The sequence below is a fragment of the Ambystoma mexicanum genome, chromosome 7q (genome assembly GCF_040938575.1).
Source record: "Ambystoma mexicanum isolate Mex_15411 chromosome 7q, UKY_AmexF1_1, whole genome shotgun sequence".
Taxonomy (NCBI): Eukaryota; Metazoa; Chordata; class Amphibia; order Caudata; family Ambystomatidae; genus Ambystoma; species Ambystoma mexicanum.
This window is the reverse complement of record NC_090941.1, coordinates 800760564-800781573: the sequence shown is the minus strand read 5'-3', so window position 1 is coordinate 800781573 and position 21010 is coordinate 800760564. Positions and strand designations below refer to the sequence as shown.

General features: G+C 46.6%; 1 protein-coding gene across 2 annotated transcripts in view; it reads left to right on the top strand.

The window, feature by feature from the left end:
- YAP1 (Yes1 associated transcriptional regulator) overlaps positions 1-21010 on the top strand; it is a 538742-nt gene that overhangs the window by 154032 nt on the left and 363700 nt on the right. For both annotated transcript variants that reach the window (XM_069639074.1, XM_069639075.1), the window contains exon 3: positions 7703-7818. In XM_069639074.1, coding sequence (XP_069495175.1) covers positions 7703-7818 — 116 coding nt within the window. The remainder of the gene's footprint in view (positions 1-7702; positions 7819-21010) is intronic.

Genomic DNA, 21010 nt, shown 5'->3' with positions numbered 1-21010 from the left:
GGCTCTGGTACAGCTGACTAAGTGAAAGATGTTGATCTTCATCTAGTAAAATGCACAAAGCTTTATTAACGGGACACCGTCCTCCCACACTGAGAATTGAGTTCCTTTCAGCACAATGTCACCCTCTGCACACACCCTCAAAACTTCCCTTTCCTTGGCTCCACAGGTTCTCTTGCAAGCCTGAGCAATATGGCTTGAGCCTCCTGGCCGGTCTAGCCTGACAAATCTAGGAGTCCAAAAGACATCCCATTTTTGTGGCAATAAATCATCTAGTCATCTTGTCTGTTGTGGTGACTGTGGCCTCCATCAGGGCAAGACATTTTGCAAATGGACTAAAAGGCAAAATCATTAGAGCACCAACACCAATGAAATTGTAAGGATCTCTGTGGCCTCCTTGGTGGAGCTAATACCATGGTGAAAAACTTAAAACTTAAATCTGTTGGCTGACAAACCTAACACAATGGCCCTGGATTTCATTTACACAGATGTATACGCTATGAACATGGGCTTATCCATGAAAAGACAGGCTTGATCAAAGCCATTAGATTTATACACGGGATAGAATAGGATAGAAACACCAACAAGAAGTGTTGCATTCAAGAACACCAGGCCCTGATGCATTAGCCAATGTCATTATAAAAGTCCATCCTCACATTTGGGCTGCCCTGTTAAAGCAGTTGTTTGACAGAATATTCTTGTTGGGAACCATACCCCGCAGTTTAAGGGAATCCATCCTGGACCCGGTACCTAAAAAGTGGAACAGGATGGATTTGTGTGGGGTGGGCGCCCAACAAAAAAAATAATTCTCTAAGATTTAATCCGTCGAAATGTTTTGGTAAGATCACATAGATCCAGATGTGCTCCTCCCTTATGTTCAGAAAAGAACAATAGACTAAACAAGTATCAAACAGGCTTTAGGTGCAGACACAATAAAGCACACAATACATGTGCATTACATTGTGTAATGGATGAAATCCTCAGACAGCCGAATTACAAACTAGATCTGTGATTCATTGACTACTCAAAGGCCTTGCCTCCCGATCCATACTATCGAGTAAACTTGAAAGGTGCGGCTTTGATGTTCGTCTGCTTCACCTTATAAAGTTACTGCATACAGAGGTGACTGTCGGGTGCAGATAAGTCAAGATGGCGCTATTACTTGGCCTGTAAAAACCAACCGGGGCCTCAAACAGGGGTGGCTATTGGCACCCCCTGCTGTTTAATATCTGTTTCAGATTTGGAGGATGCACTTCGATTGCCGTGACATCCCACCTAAGCTTGAAAGGGAGCCCATTCCGTGGTTGGCATATGCCAACGACAGTGTTACTTTTATTGAAGGTTTCCAGTATTGTACAATACATTGGGAGCCCACAACATGAATGACCTCCTTAACACGATATTTCCCAAACAAAAAAGGCAACAACATAATCATCTGAATCCTCCTGGATGTCCTCTCTACATATATGGCCGTAGCTCTTACCCCCGAACTCTCATATGACGATCAACCCTGCAAAATCAAAAATTATAATCGGGGGTAGTCCAAGAACAAACTCCCTTTTAGTTGTTAAATGGCAAACGCAACCCTGGGCATAGTAAATAGTTAAGTGCATCTTGGCTAGCCTATTAATCATGACCAGCGATTTCCCTACAATGGTGAATTTACCATGCCTGAGCCATGAAAAAATGGATCATGATAAAAATTTAAAAAAAATGCATCACCAAGAAAGGAGGCTTTAATTTAGAAGGTCCCCTTACTTTATAGAAAAGTAATGCTTCCGGTCTCTTATATGGGCTGGAGGCCCTGTTAACAACACACAAATAAACTAAACATTACCAGGTTTGAAAAGAAAAAAGGGAAAGTACTGCTGAGATCCATTGTGGGTGTTCCCAATTCAGTGCCTGTTGAGGCTTTACGACTCTAGCTTGGTTTGCTGTCTATTAGATCTTTATTGTTGATTCTGCGTATTAAGTTATATTTGAAGCTTTGTCTATTACGTTTTGATTCAGATTCCCTGTTAGGATTGTAGCCTTGCACATGTCGGACGTTGTTCGGAATGGGGTTGTTCAGGATTTGTTATCCCATTTAAACGATCTTGGTCTGGCTTTAGATCATGCTCTTACTTTAATCAATGTACATGTAGTTTAAAAAAAGAAAACCATGGGCTGGTACCGAGGTGCAAATCTGAACATACTTAAAAGCAAAAAGAGGTTTGTTGAATATTGTTACCAGGGCTTCGCAAAATATATACCCCTTGCTCGTACTTGACAAAATCTGCTGAGATTTGCCATCTTTGTGCCGGGAATGGTATTGCAATTAATGAGACAGTGGCGACTGTCAATTGGCATAACTGGACATCACGTCTTAACATCGTGCCAAGTGTTGAGGGCTAATTACATGAAGGGTTACCTTCACTTTTTATTCCACGAGGAAAGCATCCTCTCAGATAATTTTGGAGCACGATTATAGGGGCGCAGTCTTCGGTTATTATGGCTGCACTTTCCACGTTTGTAATGAGGCGTTGGTTCTCTTTGAAGCAGCACATTAGGTGCAATGGCAAATTAAGGGTTTCATGATAAACTGGGGCAACCTGTCCACTGTTAAAATTTTATATAAGACTAGCAGAAGTGCATGTTCTCCGAACCGGTTCTGCAGACAGACCTGATAATACTGATCCTGTAGGTCGCTGTTTATTTGCTCATTGTGTTTTGCACCCTGAAGTACACTGCACTGAGAATGGGCATGTGTGGATGGCTGACATACCCCGGAGCAGACGTGGAGGGTATGGAAGGGGGGGAGGGGTTTAAGAGTTGGTGTGCTGCTGCATACTGGGACCTTCTGTGCTCTCTCCCCACCTGTCACCTGTTGCCTCACCCTGGTTTGGTGCAGTTCGTTGCGGTGCGAATATCTTGGAAACCGTGCATCATAGGGTCTGGAACTAGAGTTTTGTTCGTGTTGGGATCGGTCCTTCTACGACCACATTGGTGTTTTCCTGATTTCAGGCCACAGTCTCCTGTTTGAAGGTGCAGCAATGTGGGGAAACGGACGGGGTGTCCAACTGTGATGCAGTTAGTAATGTCCAGAGGGCCCTAACTGGTAACTATGCAAAATTTGCTGCCAATTTGGTGAAACGGTGTGGAATTGTATATGGAACAACGCAATTGATTATCTCGGATGTAAACAACTTGCAGAAATAGATGTCTTTATTAAATGTATGTTGAAATTAATTAGCATAGTGATTATTGCTTTTTACTTTTTATTTTCGATGTATGATTATTTTGGATTTATTTTACTACTTTTGTGTATGGGTTTTTTGATTTATAGTGCAAAAGGTTTATTTGTTAACCAAACTCACTTTAATAAAAAAACAATTTAAACAATGATATTCATATACCAGCCCTCACAAAATGGGCCCTCCACTTTGCCTCTTCATGTACATTTTTTCAAAAATCCTATACTGTGTGTAAAATTGGCCAATATGTGTTGATCAGACTGGCCACTTTATTGATGCTGGGCTGTATGGTTCATTTCTGGACTTGCAAGTAATGGATTTGAGGTATGTTCTGTGCGGGTGCCTTACATGGACAACCTTTTTGTACTATGAACACTAAGTCAGTACAAAACCTGATGTGACTGTGTATGTAGAAAAAGGTGGAAATTAATAGTAAACAAGCAGTTAAGCTAGGTACGTTATTCTGCCAATTAAGAACTTTGTAACCATGTGATCAATGAAAAATGTGTGGGTTGTCGGGAAGATTAATATGGTGAAATACTCAATTTCTTTTCGAATTGTTTAAATGTTGTGGACTGCTGTGGGTTTCATTGATGCACTCATCAATCAATGTGTACTCATTGTTTCATTGGAACCACCTGAGGGCCGCCTGGGGGACCGAAACAAGAGAGTGTGGTCACCTACAAGACGTGATGATGCATACACAAGACTGTGGAAACATTTTCAAAAGGCTTTGTGGTATTCGTGTTTTCAGTTAGCATCCTTACTTGTACTTACTGATGTATTAAAAGGCTGGTGATTCAATGTGAGATGTCAATCCTAGATCAGTATTGAGATATGAGTTGAGCAAAGTTATCTTTTTGAAGAACAGAGTGCAATTGGTCTTCTCAAGGATTAGTACATCTGTGAGCTGGCTTGGCAAAACCAGTTATCTTCCCAAACACAGGTATTGTTTCTTACAAACAATTCGCTGAAAGCCTCCACACTCTAGGTCGCTTGAGGACATCTCGAGTCCATCATACAACGGCACACCAACTACGTCTAGTACCATGAATTGTCTGGGCTAGGTATTGCCCTCACAGTGAAGCCTTTTTTTAAATTAAGCTTTACGTTCCAGACATTGTCTCTCATGCTTGCCAATAACTAATCATAGTTAAACACAGATCCCTACCACCACAACCTCCCACTCATCTCACGTAACTTTGCCCTTCTGTATTAGTTTGTCTGCCGGCTAATCCCATGTTCATAACTCCATCTCATTCCCAAACGTTCTCTTTTTACTATCCACAGACTAAGGTCTAGTGACACCCTGGTGAGGTCACAATACACCACCTCTTGGACAAGTTTCACGTGCTGTAGGACTATCACAATATTGTATTTGTCAATTATATAGCACCCTTTCCCCATTTGTATGGCCTCAATGCGCTTTGTTGTTGGAACGCTTCCGGGGACCGAAGTCCATGTGTGGGAGATTCTAGGAGTTAATTTTAAGATGTGTGTGCATTTTGCCAGGTTAGCACCTGGGTTGGCTGGCTAGCCTCCAGTAAGCAGCTCGGAGGTCAGGCATGTGGGCGGGTGCTGTTGGTGGTTTACAATGGAGTGCTAGTGCCAGAGACTGTGTGCGTTTCCTAATTCCCGAGAAGGACGGAGAATTGAGACCCATCTTGGACTTGAGATGCTTGAACAAGTTCCTCAGGAAGGACAAGTTCAAGATGGTCACACTTTCTCAGATCCTTCAGGCCCTCCAGCACCAGAATTGTATTGGACCTTCAAGATGCTTACTTTCATGTGCCTATTCAGGTCTCCATAACAATGCTATCTTCTGTGTACCAGTGAAGGGCATACTGAACAAATATTCTGTGGGAAAGGTGGGGTTTGTGTGTCTCAGCATAATCCTACTGAAACTTAAAACAATCGTTGTGGCCTTGCTATTTGTGGTCTAATAGTAATTCACATAGACAATACCACTGCTCTTTCTTGGATCAGGAAACGGCTACTTATTGGGCCTTTGCCAGTTGGTGGTGGATGTGTGGATGTAGGCTATTTCTGTATGGATTACCTTGTTATGGTCTCTGCTTTCTTCCCCAAGAGTGCAAATTAATGTATTCAAGCCCACATTCATGCTTTGCCATCACCACTTAAGAGGTTTTAGTAATGCTTCAGTATATCAAGTATGTGACTTTTGTGTTTTTGAATAGGGACAGATCCGAAACCCCTTGTGAGACTGTCTCACTGTTCAAATGTCCAAAACATTATTTCAATCAATTATTTGTTGGTGCATTGCCATAAAAGAACACATGCCACATCCACATTAAACAAGGCACAATAAAATGGGGAAAAATAACAATGTACATTTTTCTAAAACCAAATAAAGTGCTAGTGCTGTCAATACAATAAGATAAATGTGCTGTTCCTTAAGGTTTAACACCTTATAATAAATCCATACACGCAATATATATTAAATATTTTCAAATGGATTGTATCCTGCCATGTATTCCTCATTTGTTTTGATAGCTTCAGCTGCTTCGGAAATGTGTTTTCCGGCAGAGGGTGCTGTGCGTCGATATGGTCGACTCAGTGTCCCTCGAAGGCTTCCATCTCAGAGTCAACGTCATTGTCAGTATATATAGCGCGTGCAGAGCCCGTTGGCTTCAGTTCTGTTTTTCAGTGAGTGCTAATGCTTCGAGAGATATGGCGTGCTTTTTTTTTTGTGAGAAAAAACTCAGATACTAGAGTATGATGGCCTCGTCTTCGACACCATCAACCCTGAAGACCGGGTTAAAAAAATGTCATGACTGCGACACCTAGATGTTCCTTACGGATCCTTATTGTGTGTGTCTGTGGTGCCTTGGTGTGGCCCATAGGATGGCGGACCGTGGGTCCTGTCAGTCCATGACTGGTAACGCTCTGAAAGAGCGTAAGGGGAAATTAGCGGCCCCCTAATAAATCCCCACCGATGACACCATCAAAGAAGCGATCATCCAAGTCGAGAGGTGACTCCTCGAAGGAAAAGGTCAAAAAAGCGTTCTTGCTCCCGTAGCGGGTCGCACCATTTCTCGTCTTTGAAGAAGGCAAAGAAAAGGTACTAAAGATCACCATCTTCATCCGATTCGTCTCCGGAGAGAATAACCTGCCCAACCAAATCCTCCACTCAGAGAGGAAATGCTTAACATTTTTGAGAAGGAGGCCCAACCCCCTTGAAAGAAAACGAAAGAGGCCATGCTCCTGTCGTGCCATCTAAAGCCGACAAGGAAAGGGCTGAGACTAAATCCTGCACGCCCTCGAGCCCGGGACGTAGGCTGGAGACCCCTCAAGAACCCAGAGTTCTGGACACAACGGAAAATCGTCAGACTCCATCGAGTCAAGGGTCAAGCCCTATGAGGGCTCTGTCGAATAAATTAATTGGGGTTCTTTTACCCTGGCAAAAAGGTCTGCGACGGAAATGACTGCATGAGAAATGTACGATATACATAAATGTTTGCATGAGAAATGTACGGACATTCGTTGTAAAACAACCCCAAAACCTAACCCCTGCCCACCTCCTCACCCCCCTACTTACCTTTCACCTTGAAGTCGGGCAGCTGCGGGGGTGTTCCCCGAAACCCTGCTCACTATACTGTAAAGTATGGTGAGCGTGGTGTTGCGGTGGATGCCCCCGCAGCTCCCACATGCTTTGTTTTTACCTACCTCACCAAAACATACATAACATAAAAGGTCCGAACTTTTTGTAGTTTGAACTTTTGGTGCTATGTATTTTAGGTCTTTTGGTGGCTTAGGTAAATTGGATTCAGTCATTTCGGCTGATTCCCGAAGAAATGTCCTAACGTTGACGCCTATGCAAAAGAATAATTTTTAAAAGTCTTTATCCTCCATTTATGGGAGTACAAACCATTGTACCAGGATATTCCACCATCGGATCAGGACATACCACCTGATCGACCGGTACAGCTTTCCCCAATCACTATCAAACACTTAACAGAGAAAGCTCACACTTAACAGAGAAAGCTCATACAACCCTAACCTTTGCAATTAGAAACCAATTGAAACAACTCTTCACAGCTTATAAATTAACTTGAAACTCCCCTCAGATTCCTAATTAGCATGAATTGTGACCTAGCTTGAGCTGTTTACCTTTGACATTTGCTAAACTGTACCCAATCAAAACATATTTTAGGAATACCTCCACCCTATTTCTTACCTATACCATTATCAATCCAGAATGGAATCATTGGGCGGAAGTGGTGTTGTTGTCCGTGAATAATAATCTTACTCGTAGGACTTGTGTATAAGCAGTTTGGGCATTGATTGGTTACTTGTGCATTCTTTAAGCATATAGTTAAATACCTTTATTCTTGATGCTTTGGTCCCTTGTTTGTTTTAAATGGTTGGCTACTAATAAGTGAATTACATGTAATGGTAATGCAAAAGCTTTGCTTTAGCTTTTCTAACAAAATCCTGTATTCTTTCTTTAGTCATATTGATCAAACTACAACGTGGCAAGACCCTAGAAAGGCTTTGCTTTCACAGATGAATGTTCCAGCCCCCACCAGCCCTGCAGTGCAACAGAATCTGATGAACCCAACAGCGGGTAAGTAGAAAAATAGATCATATCATTAAATTATATTTTATTGGCATGGATTTAAAAATGTCTCATGTATTCCAATAGTTGTATAGGAAACCTAGGTGAATAGAAACTGGTGAATAGCTGTACAATTTAAGTAATGTGAAGGACCAACAACTGTTGGCAGCTGTCAGTCAAGATAAAGTGTAAACAGAGTTTGCAAACTTTGTGGTGTAGCAAAGGGTGATGTTCTGTTTTAAGTACATTTTGTGTTGAAATCCCTGTACGTTTGTTAATCTTCAGCTTTGCCGATTCAAATTCATGCTCCAAGCCCTTCTTTCCCTGGTATAGCCAGCTGTTGGAATAGATAGTAATATAAAGTTTATATTATTTAAACTTGCCTGCTGCCATTTTATTCATCGGTGCTTTGTTTGTCTCTGACTTTCTCCCAGGTCCCGTCCTCCCCCTAGCAATTGATTAGAATAGACTGGTGTGTCTCTGCCTTGCTCTTTGTAGCCATTTCCACTTGCCTTCTGGACTGCAATCTTGAAAGCTCTCCTAGGGAGACCACCCCGGAAGTAAACTTAGGGGCTGGCTGATGCTCAGTGAGTAGTTGTACATTGATTGTAATCCGTTTTTGGCCTGTTTCATGTGCTCCCGTGGAGGGGTTTGAGTGTTTTCTTTCAATCGTTTTTTGATCAAGGTGTGCTATTCTGGATGTTTTCTCTTGTTTCTCTGTGGCTTCTCACCCTGTTTTACTGAGCTGGCCTGCAGTTAGTGTGCAGTCCCTGGGGTGTAGTTCTTGGTTTGTCTCTGGCTTTCTCCCAGTCCCCGCCCCCCCCCCCCTATGTAATTGGTTAGAATAGTCAGGTGTGACTCTGCCTTGCTCTTGGCAGCCCATCTCCCTCTGAGTGCAGCTATCGCGAAACGCGTGAATGTAATCCGGAACAGTGGGCTGGTAAGAATAACACATCCACTCCAGACACTCGCCTCTCCCCATCACTATGCTCACGCTTTACTCTACAGCAACACACACTAGAGCGCAGCTACACCCCTTGATCAATTTCGGCCTGGCTGCTCACATACGAACAATACTCCATGAACACCTCAACAACCTACTAGAATGCAGCTATACCCCACGAAAAATCTGCCTAGCTGCACACATAAGCATCCTTCACAGGCCTAATGCCGCTAGAATGCAGTCTCGGAGACCAACCACCAGACTGCACATATTCAACTGACCTCACAATACCACCAAGCCTAACGTTAAGATGCAGCTACCATCAGACGTTAGGATTCCACTACCATCAGGCAATCGCTTCAGCTGCTCACATAATGAGTGCACCTAAGCACCCTATAATACCCTACTCTCGCGACTGACCTGGACTTCGGTCCCCATGGGCGGTCAACCCATAAACCCTTTGAGGTCATACCATTGATATATATAGAGCGCTGAATAAATGCCAAATAACATAACCGGATTCAAATTGAAAAAGTAGTATTGAAGGAGAATGTACCAGAACTGACCATGGGGTGCTTTTGACATTCAGAGATGGAGTTTAAAACCTGGAGGTGATGGGAGTCTGTTGGTTTTATTTGGCTATGGTCGTCCCAATATGGTGGCCTGGATCAAATGTATTTATTGGATGCTCATCTTGACACATGCGCTCCCGGCCAGTCACCATGGTACTTTTATTTGTTTTGAACCCCTTTCATCATACACATTACCCGTTTATCAATGTGGGGCATGTACATTGTGTGGGCATAGTGCATATTTGCAATGCATAGTGTGTGCATTACAGAGGTCTGTACTGTGCCCTTTTTAAAAATCTGGGACAATGATTTCCCAGCAATTAAACATTTCTAGTAGTTACTGTAGTAAAGCAGGAGTATTTTGGGATTTGATGATCTTTGTGTCTCGAAGTATCTATATCCAGGAAAACTGATAATCGGTTGTAAATTAAATCTTTTTTGGAACCTGCTATAGTTCCTTGAGGGTCTCAATGTGCACTAACATTGTATTATTGCATTACCTGTTTTTTTTTTTTTTTTTTTTTACTAACCCTATTTGTGACTCCTTGAGTAATTGCTGGATGCATTGATACGTGTGTTTAGAGTCTAACTTTAGACCAAAGCAAATTTAGTTTTAAAAAAAACAACAAAAAAACACATTTTGTTTTATTTGTTTGTAATCTTTGACATTGTCTAAGAGGGTTTAGAGCACTATTTCAGTTTTTGAAAATGAGAAGCAACCTGGAAGTCCAGATGGAGGGCATATACCATCGCCTCATCCGCAGCATACCACTCCAAAATCATCAATGCCATCAGGCCCTTCTTGTCACGGCAAAACTGCATCTCAATAGCCAGAGCCATCATCGGCTCCAGACTCGACTACTGCAATGCCCCGTTCATTGGAACCTCCCAAAAAAACCTTGCCAAACTCCAGATTGCCCAAAATAATGCCTTAAGGGCTGCCACAGGCACCTCGCGCAAGGAACACATCTCGGGGATCAGGAGGGAGGTACACTGGCTCCCCATCAAGGAAAGGGTCATTTTCAAAACTCTGGCTCTTACACACAAGTGCCTTCACGACCAAGCACCTCCCTATCTGACACAAAGGATAACTAGACAAACTGTCTCCAGACCCTCAAGGGCAGCCTATACCAACTGCATCACGGATCCACACACACGGAGAGTGCGTGCAGGAGGCTCCAGCTTCCCCAATATGGCGGCTACCCTATGGAACAACCTCCCAGCTCAGATGAGATCAATCGACTCACACACGGCCTTCCGCAAGGCCTTAAAAACCAAGCTCTTCATCTAAAGAGCCTGCCACTCTTAGATTTGCATTATTACTGTATTCACCATGTACAGGAGACTATACACCTAGACAAGATTTGTAACCAACTGTAACGATCAATCTGTATAATAGGCCCTACTCAACACACCTCGTTGTGTCCAGGACCCCCTCTCCTACTCGGGGGCCCGCAGCAGTCATCCAGAGAGCCAGCATCGGACCGGCCTCAGTTTCTCTCCAGCTGCCTGGGCCCGCCTTTGACCCACCTCATTCCAGCCCAGACCCCCTCTCCTGGTTCGGGGTCTGGGTGCCTTGACAGCCGTCCGAGGAAACAGCATTGGTCCAGCCTCTGTGTCTCTTCTGCTATCGGACCCTGTGAGGCCCGCCCAATCCCCTCATTGCACTGGCTCCTGATCTCCTCTGCTGACTGCGGGGTCCCGGTGAGTGATGTGAGCTGGGTCTGTCGCACTCCACATTGATTCGGGCCTCAGAGTCGGCCTCCTCCCGCTCTGCCTGTGGTCCAACCCTGCGGGATCCCTCCTGCCTCACGGCCATCTGAGGCGCCGGTCCTCCCTGCTGGCACTTCACTCCCGGAACGCCCCTGATTCCTCCACCCGCACAGTACATCCCGGGACTCCCTCTCCTGGTTCTGGGCCTGGGCACATCTACGTCAGTCCACTGAGCCTTTGTTGGACCAGCCTCTGAGTCTCCTGCTACCTGACCCTGTGAGGCCCGTGGTTACCTGCCCTCATTGCACCAGATCTGGTCCTCCTCTTTTACACATAGGGTCCTGATAAGTCCTGAGGGCCAGTTCCGATTTGTTTAGCACTGACTGACTTCGGAAATCGGGTCGGCACTGCAGGAGCCTCCCGCCTTGTACTCATCTTGGGCAGCAGTCATCCCTGTTAAGCAGAAACCTGTGCAGTTCCCTCTGGGACCACTGCAAAAGATTTAGGACTACAGGTGTTTGGCAGTAAACCCACTTGGTAGCAGTCTGTACCACGCAGATTCACTGGGTAGCTGTGGCTGAGCAGTCAGACTTCCCTCAAGAAGAGTTAGGCAGTATACAGAGTATTCACACTAGGTCAAGAGAACACAGTAGAACAAGTAAACACTGACCAGGGCTTGGTGTAAAAGAGATATAATTATTTTTCTGAGGCTTGTGGAATCTGCTTAGATCACATGCTGTGCATAGGCCGACATCTAGTGGAAGCTGCGGAGTATTAGTTTGTTTTTCGAAACTCAAAAATGGGCGTCGACACAGGCGTGCCAGTAATACTATCCCTAGTGTGACGTCCACTGTACCCAAGATCCCTCACGCGTCTAGGATCCTCAGATTGTTTTTTTCCGCCATACTGGTCGGAAGCATCTTGCGGAGTCCCCTGGCCTTAGCCATACTTTTGCTAATAATTGAAATTTATAATTCTTTATTGACATCCTTCCCCACCCCAACGTCGACCCCCGACACTCGACGACGGCTGGAGAAGACATCGACCGTCGGCTGCTGCACGACAGATCTGGGCCTCGGAAGGCCGCTGGCCTCGGCCCGGGCCTAGTAGGCCGCTGGCCTCGGCCCTGCAAGTAGGGAGAGTGGGGGGTGGTACATACTCTTAACTCTTGGTATATAGATACTTATATATTTCCTACACTGATCAGCCCGCTGCCTCAAGGTGCGTATGGAGGGTACCCCTTTCCAATTCTGCCCCAAGTGCAACCGCAAATACCCTTGGGTCGACAGGCACGCCACGTGCAATCTCTGCTTGCCGAGGGACCACCCCGAAGCGAACTGCAGAGCGTGTAGTAGGTTTAAACCTAAGACACTTAAGGACCGTTCGACAAAGCGTTGGGCCCACCACGCCAGGCAGGCGGCCATGGCAGCGGAGGGCGCCTTCAGCGATGGCAGCGACGCCGTACTTTCGGACGGCGAGGGCATTACGGCGTCGAAAGACAGCCGAGCGCAGGTCCCCGACCTCGGAAGGTCGTCCGGCAGGGCGGCTATGGGGAAGACCCCCGGCGACGCAAGCGCTACACACCCTACACACACTAAGCACACTAAGTCCAACCGAACCTCGACGACGTCGACTTCTCGGAAAGAGGCACAGATAGAACGGTCCGACTCGGTGTCCTCTGGGCGCTCTCGATCGAGATCGCCTCATCACGCAAGGCAATCATCCACTCTTGCCAAGAGTGCCTCGCTCCCTAGACTAATGGAAGTTCGATCGTCGGAGGACGAAGACGACTTCCACCCCCAGGCCGCGCTCCAAGAGACGGAGCCCGCAGTTAACACCAGCGAGGCCCCACGCTCGAAAAACACAGATACCTCTCCCGACCCTCGACGCCAGGCGTCGAAAGTCTCCGGGGCCTCCAAGGGACAGGGAAAACATTTTTCCAAGCACGGGGAGGGGGGGAAACAGCGGAAAGCACATTCTTCCACTCCTGTAAAACCCTCCTTCCCCCCCTAAGCAGACAAACAAATACAAGTCTACTGAGAGATCAACATCCAGCAAGGGTACCCTTGATAAGTCCCCTAAATTGCCTACTAAAGTCATCCCCTGTTCCAAAGAATGGTCCAGCGAAGACATAGACAGGGTCATGTCAAGGATGTCTTCCTTGCTGATTTTTACGACAAGAATCCAGAGCATTTCCTCTCGTATGACCCTCAGGGGGCCACACCCTCAGGTTCCACTGATCCCATCCCCCTAAGTAAAAGGGCCTGGTTCGAAAGACCTGAACCCTTCGAGGTACAGCCTTACACTACTCCATACTCTACTCCACACCCCAGGTACCAAGGAGAGCCTTTCCCTGAGGGGGACCAGGAGTTTGAAATTATGGAGGAACAAACCGGGACGGAATACTATGCGGATGATGAGGACCAGGAGGAGGGAGAAGATGAGCAGGAAATTTACAGAGTAGATTCCCCGGTAGAGAACGAAGCCCCAGTTACCGACTCGCCAGTCGATAACCAGCCCCTCCTTAATGAGGTTCTCGCTCGCGCGGTAGAACATTTTCACATCAACACCCACGGTGTACAGGAGGAAAGGGACTTCGCAGAAGAGTTGGTGGGAGAGAGGAGGCCGGTCGCTCAGACCATCCCTATCCTTAAATCCATCCAACGAAGAATAGATCCGTCCCTGGTGAACCCAAACCTCACCAGAGCAGTCAACCCCAGGGTCGAAAAACTTTTCCGGGTAGCCCAGTCTGACCCTCTCTATATAAGAGGACATCTTAAACTAGACTCCCTAGTTGTTACCAACACTCGGAAGAGGGCTGGAACACCCTTATCTTCGTCAGAAGCTCCTCCCGACAAGGAGAGCAAGAAACTTTACGGGTTTGGCAGGAAGGTAGCCTCAACGTCCGCCTACCAAGCAAGGATTGCTAACTCCACCACCCTGTTGGCCAGCTACAACTGCCATCAGTGGGAAGAGGTCGCGGCACTCATAGCCTCTGCTCCTGAACCGTTAAAGGGCCAATTGGCTCGGATCTCGGCAGAAGGGAGAGCCGTGTCTGGTTGCATATTGAAAGCAACTTTCAACGCCGCGGACAACGCAGGGAGATTGATAGCAGAAGGTACTGTTATCAAGAGACATGCGTGGTTACGGCAGTCTGGGTTCAAAACAGAAGCTCAGGCTTCATTAATAGACAAGCCGGTGGAACCCGATCTATTGTTTGGGAAAGCGGTCGAAGACGCACTGAAAAACGCCAAGGACGAATACGAAACACTGAAATCCCTTGGCCAACTAACCAACAAACCCCCTAACCAGAGGGGGAACAGTAATTTTCGTCGCCCACGCGGCCAAAATTCACAAAGAGGCAACTATGCCCAGGGACAGGGTACACAGTGGAACAACAGCCAGCAGTCTACCCAGAGTTACGGCAGGGGTAACAAAAGAGGTCGTGGGAGAGGCAGAGGCAGCCCCAACAAGGGAGGTGGCACGCCTCCACCAAAGCAGTGACGCTCAGTTCAGGGTCCCTTCTCATGCAACCCCAGTAGGGGGACGCATTTCCAACTTCACCCAGGTTTGGGAAGGGATCACCTCAGACAGATGGGTGCTGTCAACAGTGTCCACAGGATATTGTATAGAATTACTGCAGCGTCCCCGGAACCATCCTCCACGACAAAAAGTACACTCCTTAGAACATCAGAAAATCCTTCTCGAGGAGATCGCCATTCTGCTAGAAAAGGACGCGATAGAACTCGTCCCAGGACACCAGGTAAACAAGGGTATCTATTCAACTTACTTCCTTGTGCCAAAGAAAGATTTGACAATGCGCCCAGTATTGGACCTACGGCCTGCCAACAGGTACGTCAAGCCCCAAAAATTCCGTATGACCACGCTACAAGAGGTAACCCCCCTCCTAAAAAAGGGGGATTACATGGCAACCTTGGATATGAAAGATGCTTATTTTCATATTTCCATGCTCCCGGCGCACAGAAAGTACTTGCGCTTCAAGGTGGACAGTCGCCACTACCAATTCAAGGTACTGCCCTTCGGGATAGCTTCAGCACCAAGGGTATTCACCAAGGTACTGGCGGTGGCAGCGGCACACCTACGCAGGGAGGCAATCCCAGTGTACCCTTATCTGGACGACTGGCTCATAACGGGGGAAACCCCAGGAATTTGCAGGACAAACATTCAAAGGACTATCGACCTCCTCCACGAATTAGGCTTCTCAATCAACGAGAAGAAGTCAAACCTGGTGCCAAGCACCTCAAAACAGTTCCTAGGAGCAATTCTAGATACTCAGGAAGGGTTGACCTTCCCTTCGGAAGAGAGAATTCGGAATATACTACTGCAAATTCCACATTATCAGTCCGGTCAACAAATAACGGTACGCAAAGCAATGCGGTTACTGGGCATGATGGCGTCATGCATTTACCTGGTCCCCCACGCGCGACTGCGCATGCGTCCCCTGCAGGAATGGTTGGCGAAACAGTGGTCTCAGGCAAGTGGTCAGTGGGACGATCTAGTGGTCGTTTCGCCAACACTTGTACAGAGCCTACACTGGTGGACAAGAGAGAATCTCCCAAGGGGAAAACCCTTTTACGATCCCGAAGTACAGGCAATGGTGACTACAGATGCATGCCTGACTGGGTGGGGAGCTCACCATCTCCACCACATAGCTCAGGGTCTCTGGTCTCACTCAGTAGCCAAGAACCACATCAACCTACTAGAGCTTCTGGCTGTATTCCGAGTGCTTCGGTCGTTCGAGCCCCATCTACTAAACCTGTCGGTGCAGATCCGGACGGACAGCACGACAGCCATGTTCTATCTGAACAAGCAAGGAGGGACTCGTTCGCCAAATCTGTCCAAGCTTGCCCAGAAAATCTGGATATGGGCACTCAGACGGAACATCTTCCTGTCATCGCAACATGTTCCAGGGGAGCTCAATTCCCTAGCGGATGCTCTAAGCAGAGACTCCCTCCCAGAAGAACACGAATGGGTCCTTCACAGAGAGATAGTAGAAGATCTCTTCTCTCAGTGGGGTTTCCCCACTATAGACTTATTCACCACAAGCGAAAACAAACAATGCCCAGGATTTGCATCCAGGTTCCCCCAGCCAGACTCCCAAGGGAACGCCCTGTGGATGAACTGGTCAGGGATGTTTGCGTACGCTTTTCCACCAACTCCTCATCAGGAAGGTGGTGTACAAGATGAACAAGGAATCGATGACGCTCATCCTAGTTGCCCCCATGTGGTCGAGACAACCATGGTTTCCACACCTACGCAGGATGGCGGTGTGCGAGCCCATCAAACTTCCAGCCCGGTACAACCTACTGTCCCAGCAACAAGGTCAAACAGTGCACCAGCAACCCAACTCAATGAACCTGGCAGCATGGCTCCTGAGGTCATAGAGTTTGGACATCTCAATTTACCACAGAGGTGTATGGACATCCTAAAAGAATCCAGGAAACCAAACACAAGGCACTGTTACTTTGACAAGTGGAAAAGATTCGTTATTTGGTGCCAGAATAAACAAATCAACCCTGTTGATTGCACTCCTTCCAACGTCGTGACATACATTCTCCACCTGCTGGACGCAGTATTGGTTTTTAACTCTCTGAAAGTACACCTGGCAGCCCTCTCGGCTTACACCACATCCCATAACAAGGTGTCGTGGTGGAAAGTACCAGTAGTTAAAGCCTTCATGGAAGGAGTAAAGAGACTTCACCCTCCTATTTCGAACCCACCGCCAGGATGGGACCTTAATGTGGTGCTAGCTAAGCTCATGGGCCCCCCTTTCGAACCCATGCATAAAAGTAGTCTCAAACACCTGACTTATAAAACTGCCTTCTTAGTAGCCATTACCTCTATAAGAAGGGTCAGTGAAATTCAGGCTCTGTCAGTGCAGGATCCTTTCTTTACTATCCACAAAGACAAACTGGTTTTACGCACACACCCTAGGTTCTCACCTAAATTTATATCAAAGTTCCATGTAAACCAGTCCATCGAGCTTCCGGCTTTCTTCCAGAGCCCGCAAAGCTCGGCTGAGGTGAAACTACACACCCTAGATGTGCGTAGGGCGGTCCTCTACTATGTAAATAAAACCAGACCGCTAAGGAAAACAGATCAACTGTTTGTCTCCGTAGCTACAGGCAGAGAGGGAGATCGCGTCTCTAAAGGCGCTATCTCGAAGTGGATTATCAACTGTATACAGCTGTGTTACTCTCTTTCTGAAAAAACTCTGCCTTTTACGCCAAGGGCCCACTCTACTAGAGGCATTGGGGCCACTCTGGCTTTCATTGCAAATGTTCCCCTCGACACCATTTGCAAAGCAGCTACTTGGAGCTCTATTCACACTTTTACTCAGCATTACTGCATTGACACTCATTCCAAGACAGATACACAAGTGGGACAAGCGGTTCTAAGACACCTGTTTGCTCATGACCCTTCTCACATCCCACCTCCTTCTTCTGGTAATGCTCGCTAATCTATGCACAGCATGTGATCTAAGCAGATTCCACAAGCCTCAGAAGGGATACATTACTCACCGTAATCGTATTTCTGATGCTTGTATCTGCTTAGATTCACATGCGACCCACCCTTCCTCCCCTCCGAGAGAAGGCGCATGATTGCTTGTAGTCTTACCTTTCTGTCTATCTGCTTGGATTATCTGTACTCGCGCTACTCCTCATGCTTCCTCATGTCAGAAAAAATACAATCTGAGGATCCTAGACGCGTGAGGGATCTTGGGTACAGTGGACGTCACACTAGGGATAGTATTACTGGCACGCCTGTGTCGACGCCCATTTTCGAGTTTCGAAAAACAAACTGTAATAGTCCGCAGCTTCCACTAGATGTCGGCCTATGCACAGCATGTGAATCTAAGCAGATACAAGCATCAGAAATACGATTACGGTGAGTAATGTATCCCATTTAAAACCACATCTAGAAAAACACACAGGCACTAATAGTAAGCAATTCAAAAACACGGTCACTAAAAGATATACACTCCCTTAAAAGAATATTAGACAAGTCTTAAGTAAAGCCCCAATTATTTTCAGACAGCGGTGAGCGCTTAACGTAGATGGCACTCTAATAATTTGTTTTAAAAAGGGAGAGAAGAGCAGAGAACAAGTTGAAACAGATCCCAACACTTTTATCAGAGCATAACAAGAAAGGAAGGCAAAGTAAAACTGTGAAGTTAGAGTTCAAGAGGCCGGGTCCACTTTCACAGGATCCAAACGAAATGTGTCCAAGGTCACACGGTTGCAGTGCACAAAAGTCTTGTAAAGGTTCAAAAAGGAGTTGGACCAAAGAAAGGGACCAGTTAGAGGGTCAAGGCGGCCAGCCCAGTCCAGAAGGTTAAGGGGTTATTATTACCTTGTAGCAATCTTTAGAAAGGGAGGCCTGGCGGACACGGTACCTTAAAGTAGTGAGAATACTCCAGCGGGGGCAGTTGTTGCTGGCAGCGGGTGCAAGTCAGTGCTTCGTCCGGGGGAAGAGAGGATCTCATCGTGGAGGAAGACAGGAGTCCGTTGCACTGCCAGGGAAGAAACCAGCCGCAGAGTTTCTCGGGTACAAGGGGCAGTCCGGTGATACGCGGTTCAGTGGTGAGTGGCTATCCGGCTGCCGGGGTGCTTGGCACGGGCAGTTCGACCACAAACCGGGCTGGGGTGCGAAGAAAGAAAGGTAAACTGGTTGTGCCCAGCAGTCAGGGGAAGAAGCCTCTCCAGCCGGGAGATCTTCTGTGTCGTCGGAAAGTGGTGAGTCGGTTCTGCTGGGCTCCACCGGTGGTGTCGTCGTGGTAGGTCAGCTCAGCTTCTCCCTCGTCGGATTCTCAGGTCCTGTGGCGACTTCTGAAGTTCCAGTCCCCAAAGCCCTGCTTTTATGCAGTATACCCCCATTCACTCAGCCTAGCTGTCTCTCAAACATGCTAAGTGGTGAGCCGGCCGGCTCACCACTTGATCCAATCACACAAGAGTGCGACTTGAGTTACCAAGGTAACTCAGTCCTGGGTGCCTAAACCCCCTCCTACACCTCCTGTGGTACCCAGACAGAGTGGCACCACTTTTGGAGGCTTCTGTGGAGAAGCCCGCCAAAAAGTGGAACAAAGGGCTCGACTTGGGTTGGAGTCACAGAAGAGAACACAAATGCCATTTTAGAATCGACTCTTGGCAAAAAATACCAAACGGAGAATTGATATTAATTAAATAAACCAGCGGTATGTTCGAGGCTATGAGAATTAAATAATTAAAGTTGGTAGCCTCGAACAATGGGAAAATCCCATAGGAAAATATTTGCGGTCGAATATAAAAAGTAGTTTCCACTGCCACCAGCCAAAACTCAATCAGGGGGGATGGAGACGTGCCCCCTCGACTAACAGACCCCGGGGCAATCGAATTGCCCCAACCAGTACGTCCACAATATGATGGTTGGTACTGGTTTCTGTTAATAATTTGGGACTAGTAAAACCAATGGTGACTTTACATGCCCTGGGAGACAGTAGTCAGTCCCAGGGTATGGAGTCTATGGTGGGGTGTCACTATGACACCCCTGTGTTACTGCACGGAGGGTGCTGTGTAACACACATAGGAAAAACACATGAGACCCTATGGAGTAAAGGACCCCATAGCCCATAAAACACATTACCAGTCAAAGGAATACCATACATTATGTCCAAGAGTGGGAGAGAAAGAGTCTCACTCTTGGCAGGAGGAAAAAAAAACAACTCCAGAAATCCAGCAAAGCTGCTGGGGGACTCACTAGGTTAGGAAATTCAGCCTAAAGAGAAAATTCTCCCTAACAATCCCCTCCTACCACTCCACACTCCGTAATTGCCTGTGATGGTGAGGAGTATCTGGGTGTCATCTGCGTAATTTGTGTAGGAGACACCCAGATGGTCCAGTTGGTCAAATAAGGGCTTTGTAAATATATTGTACAAAGTGGAGGATACACAGGATCCTTGTGGGACCCCGCATGTGATGGGGATGGGGTCTGCTGCAGCTGTTGTAGAGAAAACCTGCATGGTTCTGTTAGCCAGGAAGGATTATATCCATGTGATGGCAGAGGAGGAGAAGTGGGCTGCGGTGGCAAGGTGATTACAAAGGATTTCATGGCTGACCAGGTCAAAGGCCTCTGAGAGCTCTAGTAGGAGTAGGATTGCGGCATTGCCATTATCTTTCATTTCATCAATCTGGCTTTTGAGATCAACAAGGGCGGTTTCTGTTCCGTGTTGAGGTCTGAAACCATATTGACGTAATCCTAACAGATGGTTGTATTCGAGGTATTTCTGAATTTGGATGTAGGCAACTCTGTCTAGGATTTTTAATAGGAAGGGGACTGTGGTGATGGGCCTGTAGTTGGTGGGTATGGCTGGGTCGAGGGATTGTTTTTTTAGGAGAGGGAGAACCCATGATTGTTTTAAGTTGCTAGGGATCGAGTTATTGGTGAAGGATAGGTTGATGAGTTTGGTGATGAAGGGGGAGAGCTCTCTGGCTGCATCTTTTATGATCTGTGCAGGGCAGCTGTCTCCTTTGTAGTTTGAGGGTTTCAAGGAGGTGATGATTTTTTTTTAACTTCAGGGATGGTGACTTTCTTAAACAAGAAGCCTGGACTGGTATTGTTAAGGGTGGGTGTGTTAGGGTTGGTGGCCTTGTTGTTGAATTGTTTGCGTTTGTCCTCAATTTTAGTTTGGAGTCCTGAGATTTTATTGTTGAGGGCGTTTTGGATGCTGGTGCACCAGGATTTATCTTTCAGGCAGGTGTCTGGAGGTGAAATCGGGTTTTCTAGTTCCTTCAGAATTTTGAATAATTCTTTGGTGGAGGATCCTGCCTGAGCAATCCTGGTATTGTAAACATCTGGTGCGGATTATCTCGCTTTTATAAAGTGAGGATAGGTTTGTGAGGTTGGATTTGTTTTCCGCAGTGGAGTTAGTCTTCCAAGTGTGTTGTGCCTTGGCTTTCTCTTTTCTGAGTAATTT